This window comes from Scylla paramamosain, chromosome 39 (assembly GCF_035594125.1).
Source record: "Scylla paramamosain isolate STU-SP2022 chromosome 39, ASM3559412v1, whole genome shotgun sequence".
Lineage (NCBI taxonomy): Eukaryota > Metazoa > Arthropoda > Malacostraca > Decapoda > Portunidae > Scylla > Scylla paramamosain.
In genome coordinates, this window is record NC_087189.1 from 9,336,324 (window position 1) to 9,345,013 (window position 8,690).

Genomic DNA, 8,690 nt, shown 5'->3' on the forward strand with positions numbered 1-8,690 from the left:
TGTTGGTGGTCGTGGTGATGGTGGTGGTGGTGGCACTGGTGGTGGTAGTGGCGTTTGTGGTGCGTATATGCGGGGTAGAAAGGAAGATTTAGCTGTCGCAGCCATCTTTTTTTTACTGGCGTTAACATGACACAGTTTATCCCAGACCTTTTTTTCACCCGCATCTGCCTGTCATTACATATATTTTTTTAATTCTTATTGTCTTTTTCTTTTTCTTTTTTTCTTTTTAACAGTCTTTTTTTTTGTCTTTTCCCTGGTGTTGAAATGCTGCGGTGTGGATGTTACTCTTTTATGATTGTTTTTGCTTGTTGTAGTTGTTGTTGTTGTGTTTGTTGTTCTTGTTTGGTGTTATTGCATGTTTGTACTCTTTATTATTCCTACTAATGTGATTGTAAGGGTTGTGTTTTGTTGTTGTTGTTGTTGTTGTTGCTGGTTTTATTACACTCGTTTTTTGCTGTTGCTTCCTTTGCCGTCGATGTTTACGCTACCGTTCTAGTTCTTGTCACTGACAGCCGGTGCAGCATTTCCAACAACTTATAGGAATGACAAACACAATATGTTGTTACTTGAACAGTGATTCATTCAGTCGTATGCAATGCACAATGCCTTGTTGAAGTGTTCAAAATTAATTAAAAATGTTTTTAGGTCTGTTGGTTTATCTGCAAAATTTGTGTCAGTGACCAAAGAAGTTTTGAAAAAAAAGTATATCATAGCTATTGCTGAATTGAAATAAATGATCAAGGGAGAATATTTCTAGGCAAGTTATGTGGCAGTATTAAAAGCTTGCTCCTTATATGTTATTTTATATCAAGGTTAATATTTAATCAACAGGTCACCAGCACACAGCAGACAAGAATGTGGACCCTAGTTTCAGACTCTCATAAGAAATAATAGTATAATACCCAAATATCTATATATAAGCACTGCCTTTGCTCCCTTAAGGAACATTTCAGTCCCTCGTCCCTGAATACTGTTTTGTATATAATTCTTAGTGTAAGCTCTTCTCTTAACGTAATGACCTTCATCCAAGGAATGTCCTCCACTCACTGTGCTTAATCAACAATGCCTTCTCAATCTACTGTCCTTAATTCAGGCTATTTTTCTAATCTGCAGTCCTTAATCTAGTCAATTATTTCATCCTCAGTATCTTTAATCCAGATTATTTATTTAGTCCAGTGTCCTTGATCCAGAATATTTCATAAATCATCCTTAATCAAGACAATTTATTTAATTTATTTAAATGTAGACTTTTCATAATCTACTATCCTTAATCCATACTATTTCCGTAATTTGATATCCCCATTACCGACTATTTCTTTTATCCATCCTTTATTCTTAATCCAGACTACTTTCTTAATCCACTATCTTTAACTCCTTAAATTGGGGACAGAAAGAGACATCATAATACAAGGGCGAAAATCTAAATACAAAGGCATACAGTGTAATGAATGACAAGACGGTGATGTGAAATGTTACAACACATGAAAGTGGTACATTATGTATTACAGCAAACTTAACAAACTCCAAAAAAGCACGCCAAGATTTGACTTGCCGGAGAATGATGGCTCTGGGCAGGGGAGAAGGCTCTCTCTCTCTCTCTCTCTCTCTCTCTCTCTCTCTCTCTCTCTCTCTCTCTCTCTCTCTCTCTCTCTCTCTCTCTCTCTCTCTCTCTCTCTCTCTCTCCAACTCTCTCCAACTCTCTCTCTCTCTCTCTCTCTCTCTCTCTCTCTCTCTCTCTCTCTCTCTCTCTCTCTCTCTCTCTCTCCTTCCTTCTCTCTTTCTCTCTTTCTCTTTCTCTCTCTCTCTCTCTCTCTCTCTCTCTCTCTCTCTCTCTCTCTCTCTCTCTCTCTCTCTCTCTCTCTCTCTCTCTCTCTCTCTCTCTCTCTCTCTCTCTCTCTCTCTCTCTCTCTCTCTCTCTCTCTCTCTCTCTCTCTCTCTCTCTCACTCGGAATCAAACAGAAAAGAAGACAAGAAAAAAGAGAAAGCTACTAACTATAGTAGAAGAGAGAGTAGATGAGAGGAGAGAAGAGAAGAGAACGGGAGAAGAAAGGAGAGGAGGAGGAGGAGGAGACGAGGAGGAGAGGAGAGGATTCTAGAGAAGACAGAGAAAAGAGGAAAAAAAGAGGAGAGAAGATGAGAGTAAAGGAGAGGAGAGGAGAGAAGAGAAGAGAGGAGAAGAGGAAGGAGAAGAGAAGAGGAGAGGAGGAGGAGAGAAGAGAAGAGAAGAGAAGAGAAAAGGAGAGAGAGAAAAGAAGAGAGGAGATGAGAGATTCGATTAAAGGAGAGGAGAGGAGAGAAGAGAGGAGAAGAGAGGAGAGTGAGAGGAGAGAAAACAGTAGAAAAAAGTGGAGAGAGGAGAGGAAAGAGGAGGAGAAGAGGAGAGGAGAGGAGAGGAAAGGAGAGGAGGAGAGGTTAGAGGAAAATGGTGAGTCGAAAAGAGGAGAGGGAGAGGAAAGGAGAGAGGAAGAGAAAAGGAGAGGAGAGAGGAGAGGAGGAGGAGAGGAGAGGAGAGGAGAGGAGAAGAGAGGAGAAAGGAGAGGAGAGGGGAGGAGAGGACAGGGGAAGAGAGGAGATGAGAGAAGGGGAGAGAAGAGAAGAGAAGAGAGAGAAAATATCATTTAATATGAAGGCAAGGAAGGGGAAGAGAAGATAAGAGGAGTGAAGAGGAGAAAAGTTAAGAGAGGTTATGTGAGAGAGGAGAAGAGAAGAGAAGAGGAAAGAAGAAAAGAGTAGAGGAGAGGAGAGGAGAGGAGAGGAGAGAAGAAAAGAGAAGAGAGAAGAGAAGAGAAGAGAGAGTAAACAGGAGAGGAAAAGAGGATATGAGAGGAGAGGAGAGGGAGAGGAGAGATAAGATAAAAAAAGAAAAGGGAGAAAAGAGGAGAGGAGATAGGAGAGGAGAGAGAAGAGGAAAAGGAGAGAGAGAAGAAGAGAGAGAGAAAAGATAAGAGGAAGAAATGAGAGAAAAAAGAAGAGGAGAGAAAAAGAGGGAGAGGAAAGAAAAGAAGAGAGCAGAGGAGAAGAGAAAAAAAGAGAGAGGAGAGGAGAAAAGAGGAAAGAGGAGAGGGAGAAAAGAGGAAAGAGGAGAGGAGAAAGGGAGAGGAGAGAGGAGAGGGAGAGAAGAGGAGAGGAGAAAAGAAGGGAGAGGGAGAGAGGAGAAGAGAGGAGAAAGGGGAGAGAAGAGGAGAGAGTGAGAGGAGAGAAGAGAGTGGAGAGGAGAGGAGAAAAAAGTGGAGAGGAGAGAAGAGGAGAGAGTAAAGGAGAGGAGAGGAGAGGAGAGGAGAAAGGAGAGGAGAGGAGGGAGGAGAGGAGAGGAGAGGAGAGAGGAGAGGACAGGAGAGGGAGAGAAGAGAGGAGGGAGGAGGGAGAGATGAGAGAAGAGAAAGGAACGGAAAGGAGAGAGGAGAAGAGAGAGCGGACAGCCGGGAGCCAGAGCGAGAGTGAGCGAGAGCTTTCTCCTGTCGTCATCATTCTACCTGACAAGTGAAATTTTGGCGCGCTTTTTGAGTTCCTTGTGTTGCCCTAATATTTTCTGTACCACTTCCATGTGCTGTAGTATTTCACATCACAATCTCCTCATTCATTATTTACTTCTGGCATTTAGATTTTCGCCGTGCATGATGTTTATTTTTTGTCCGCAGTTTAAGCCTATGTTAATGGAGACTGCTTTATTAATCCATTATCGTTAATCCAGACTGTTTTTAATCCTCTTTCGTTAATCTCTGAGTATTTTTAATCCTCTTTTCTTAATCCAGAGTATTTTCTTAATGTACTATCTTTAATTCTCTGGCTATTTTCTTAATTCAGTATCCTTAATCAATACTATTTTCTTAGTCCACTAGCCTTCATTCCGACTATTTTTCTAATCCAGTATCTTTAATTCAGAGTTTTTTTCTAATCCACTATCCTTAATTTTAACTATTTTCCTAATCCATTATCCTTTAATCCAGACTTTTCCGTTAATGTACTATTATTATTGTGAATTTCTTCACAATAATAATGATAATAATGATATTTTCTTAATCCACTATCCTTAATCCAGACTATTTTCTTCATTTAACATCCTTAATCCGGAACACTTTGTCTAATGTCCTTAATCCACATTATTTCTGTACCTAGGTCACTACTCCTATTTTCTTTTTTGTGAGCTACATTTGTGCAGGCTTTTTAATATTTTTTTTTCCTTCTGCTGATCTCCATGATATATAAAAAAAAAAATAAAATAAAAATAAGTAAAAAAAAAAAAAAAAAGAGGGAGAGGGGACGCGGGAGGGCGGCTTCGCTCAGTGAGGGAAGATGTCGAGGCAGAATTGTTTTCTGTTGAGCTTCAACGTCATGGTCGAATCAACATAATCTATTGCTGCTCGTAATTTACAGAGCAGCGGGTCGTCCAAACACAAAGTCGAAGTCGCTAACCCCCTGGTTGGTGTTCATCTGCACTGTGAGTGTGCCGCTGCCAAACTGCAGAATGACTCGTGTCGGCAGCGCAAGTCTCGCTTCCTGTCCTGCACCGCACGTTGTACCGGCCGATCTTGGTGATAGAGAATGGTATAGTAGAGCATGCGTCCAGCAGCACCATCAGCGGCTCCTCGACGCCTTGCAAGCTTGTGCGGCAAACGCGAACACTTTCCTCTCCCTCGCGCCCTGGCTGAGGTCTCCGCCGCAGACGTTCCGGTAGTGACGCAGGAACAGGGTGCTGCTACCGTCGTGATGGAAGTCCTGCCGCATCTCAGCTTCTCCTGCAGGCGAAGCTCATGGACAGCACTATCACGTCGTTGCGAGAGGTGATCTCCGCCTCCTTTGGAAACACCAACATGGGCGTATTGACCGCAAGGCCGTCCTTCAGCACCAACAGTACCTCGTCGAGCATGATCACGTCCAGCAACAGGATGCCATTCCAGGTAGAGAAGAGTATTTTTTCTGTCTTCTCGCGGCCCGTGAGGAGGCCCGCTCTCTTAGCCAGTGACAGGAACATGATGCTGGCTGAGGCGCCGTGGTGTCAAAAAAGACAAGACATGGATGTGCCGCGCACGGTCGCATCCGTCATGTGTCCTTTCCTCAAGATGAACACGGCAGTACTCGCTCACACTCCTCTTCTTTTGACTCTTTCGGCCTCCACCTTCAGCTTCAGCACGTTGCTGCTGTCCTGCCCTCCCCTCTTTCCTGAGGTGATCAAGGATACGCTTATAATTCTCCAGGCGGCCTCCTCTTCTTTGGCTCTTTCTCTTCTCCTTCCCCTTTTTCGCCTGGGTTTCATGTTCCTCCTTGTCCTGCCTCTTCCTTTTCTTTGGCCTGTGTGTCATGTTTCTCCTTGTCCTGCCTCTTCACTTTCTTGGCCTGGGTGTCATCTTCCTCCTTGTCCTGCCTCTTTCTTTTTCTTGGCCTGACTGTCATGTTCCTCCTTGTCGTGCAACTTCTTCGTGACCTGGGTGTCATGGTCCTCTTTGCCCTGCTCCCTTTCTCTTTCTTGGCCTGGCTATCATGGTCTTCAATACTCTTACCTTCCTCTTCTTGGCCTGGCTCTCACGTTTCTCCGTGCTGCTCTTTTTGGCCTGTTCCTCGTAGTATTCATTATCCTTCTTGTTCCATTTCTTGATGCAGTCCTTAATCCGTTTACAGCACTCCATATTCCACCCTTTCCTTCGGTTTTTTCCTGCCTTCTTCCCTTGGTGTTTTTGTGTTGGTTCTCGTGATCTTCCTTGTCCTTGCTTTTCTCTTCCTGCTTCTCGTGATCCTTCGTGTCCTTCTTCCTCTTCTTGTCTTGGTTCTTGTGGTCCTCCGTGCCCCTCTTCGTCTTCCTGTCCTGCTTCTCGTGGTCGTCTGTGTCCTTCTTCGTGTTCTTGTACTGCTTCTCGTGGTCCTCCGTGTCTTTCTTGGTCTTCTTGTTCTGGTTTTCATCGCCCTCCATGTCCTGCTTCTTCCTCTTCTTCTTGTTGGGGTCTATAATCGGATACAAATATTCCATCCTCATCCGCGTCTTGGTTTCTTAAGTTATTCCTCTGCTTTTTGGGTTCCATAACCCCTTCAGTGTTTGTTTTCTTATGACCGGTGCAGTCCTTTGAGGTTTTCCAAGCTCCTCCTCTTGCTGTGGTGCTTGGTCTGTTTCATTTTTCTCCGTGTTCTTCTTCACCGAGGGTCTCGTGAGCGTCCATTGACTGTTGTTTCTTGTTCTTCTTGTTGAATCTTGTATTATTCAGCGATGTGCCAAAATCTTCTGTAGAAAATCCAGGCATTGGCCAGTCTTGCTGAAAACCTGAGCTGACTGTTAGTATACTCCTCAGCGGTCGCTTCTGCAGCCACTCAGCAGCTTGGAGCTAAAGCACTTTGGCATCCACCAGATGGGCCAATGAAAGACCTTGGTTCTAGAATGTGATAAGGACTTTAGCCAATCAGAGACAAGAATGAAAGAAGGTAAGAAATTAAGATTATTTTTCATCGGTAAGAGAGATGCAACCTTTCCATTAATGATATTTAATTTTTGCCAAACCAACACTGCAATCATGAACACTCACTTCAAAACAATAGATATAATACATTTATATGATTCAGTATATTTAATTGTCTAAATATTAATTTCCCTCAGTCAGTTATCTCTGATATCTCAGTCTCTATCGATACACGAGCACCTGTGCACTAATATCCCACTAACATTTTCACGCCACCACGGTCTGACAGCCATTTAGAGCCTTGGAAAACCTCGCCACAGTTAACAATTCACACAACGTAACTGACGTTTAGTTTTGGGGTCAGCTAAAATGACTTACACTGCGACATTCTCGTGTCACTGTGTAAGTTCAGTTCCGCGTTTACACATCCAAGGGAAGAAAACGAGCCGTGACCCTTACGTGCATCAGTGAGGAAGCAAGAAGAGCAGGAGCTGGATCATTGTGACCTGAGGACACAGGATGGTCATTATTTTGAACAACACTGATTAACCTCAATGTTTTATTTTGTATATATGCATGTAGTGTTTTCTTCTTTGTTTAGTGTAACATGCTTTGGTTAAATATTCTGAGTGGAAGAATCATTTCATGAGATGTGTCGCAGCACCATCTGTTGCTCACTACAAAATTACAGGAATAAGAAAAAGACGAAGAAGGAAAAGAAAAGAAAAAGTATATAGAGAAACACAGCATCAACTCCTTCATCCCACTCACCACCACCATCACTTACCTCCACTGCTCTCTCTCTCTCTCTCTCTCTCTCTCTCTCTCTCTCTCTCTCTCTCTCTCTCTCTCTCTCTCTCTCTCTCTCTCTCTCTCTCTCTTTCTCCTCTCGTTAATAGATATCCACAAATTTTTATATTTTTTTTTATTTATTTTTATGTGTGTGTGTGTGTGTGTGTGTGTGTGTGTGTGTGTGTGTGTGTGTGTGTGTGTGTGTGTGTGTGTGTGTGTGTGTGTGTGTGTCTCGCTTCTTGTTTTTTCTTTGTTCTTGGTGTCCTTCTGCTCCCTCTTTTCTTCATTTTCCTCACTCCTCGTCCTCACTCGTCATTCTTACTCCTCCTCCTCCTCCTCCTCGTCCTTCTCCGCCTCCTTCTCCTCTTTTCCCTCTCCTCCTTATTCATGTAATGAATTAAACATGCCACTGTCAAGCCCTGATAAAAAAAAGATCTTGGTGTCGTTGTGTCAAACGACCTAAAGCCGAGTCAATACTGCATTAAAAACAGTAAAAGACGGCAAATAAAATTAGTAGGATTCATTGGAAGAACCTTTGAATTTAAATCAGAAATGTTTATACTTTTGGCCTTATATAACTCACTAGTGCGCCCTCATATAGAATACTGTGTACAATTTTGGTCACCATATTACAAAAAACATTAAAAAAACTAGGAGAAGATACAGCGCAGAATCACAAAGATGATTCCAAGATTGCGTAATAAGGCGTATGAGGAACGACTGGAAGAACTAAAACTATTTAGTTTAATAAAAGCGCAGGATAATAGGAAACCTAATTGAAGTGTTCAGAATCTTTAAAGGATATAGTAACATTGATGCAATTAAATATTTTACTATTGATCATTCTAACCTAACAAGAAATAATGGATTCAAGATTATACCCAAACGTTTTAAATCCCACGAGGTCAAACATTTTTTTCTTTTAATCGTACTCGTATAGTAAATATATGGAATAAATTTTCTGCAGAAATTGTAAACAGCAGTTCTATTGAATCATTAAAAAATAAAATAGACAAATATCTAAAAGCAAAATCCCCAACAAGCTCTCTTCTTGTCCGAGTAATTAAGCTAAATTCACTAATAAACTCTTATTTTACAGACAAATTTTATAATAAATTGTATTTACTTTCAGATAGGCGTATAGAGTTCACCGTAGGGTAAATAGGAGAACTCCTCCTTTCATTCTTTCCTCATGAAAATTCCATGTCAGTTTTTCCATACTGCATGGTACTTTTTCCCAACTATTTCCATGCCAGCGACAAGCTGGAGGGAGTGATGGGTGGAAGGAGCTTTCTTCTGCTATGCTGTCCTGTCTCTCTTCCCTGTAGCTAGTTAGAAGTAGTTACCAGACAGCCTTGCAAGGACTAAGAGGTCTGTTGCTGTTTGGCTTTCCTTTGTATTCGTCCTCCTCCTCCTCCTCCTCCTCCTCCATACACTCTCACAAACGCTTGACTCAGAGCCCCCCCCCCCACACACACACACAGAGCTCACTGATGAAATAAATAAGTTAAGGGA

General features: G+C 42.3%; 1 protein-coding gene across 1 annotated transcript; it reads right to left on the reverse strand.

Moving 5' to 3' along the window:
• Positions 1-5,250: 5,250 nt before the first annotated feature.
• LOC135092010 (myb-like protein X) lies at positions 5,251-5,968 on the reverse strand. Its single transcript, XM_063990121.1, has 2 exons — positions 5,655-5,968; positions 5,251-5,422 (listed from the first exon to the last, which is right to left on the reverse strand). Exons 1-2 carry the CDS (start codon positions 5,966-5,968, stop codon positions 5,251-5,253), a joined length of 486 nt encoding a protein of 161 aa, XP_063846191.1.
• Positions 5,969-8,690: the final 2,722 nt, after the last annotated feature.

Excerpts from the sequence above, each read along its gene's own strand:
- LOC135092010 (XM_063990121.1), bottom strand. The coding sequence starts at position 5,968 with ATGAGGATGGAATATTTGTATCCGATTATAGACCCCAACAAGAAGAAG. Across the intron at positions 5,423-5,654 it reads AAAAACACCAAGGGAAGAAG|GTCACGAAGAAGTTGCACGA; the intron begins GCAGGAAAAAAC and ends CATGACACCCAG.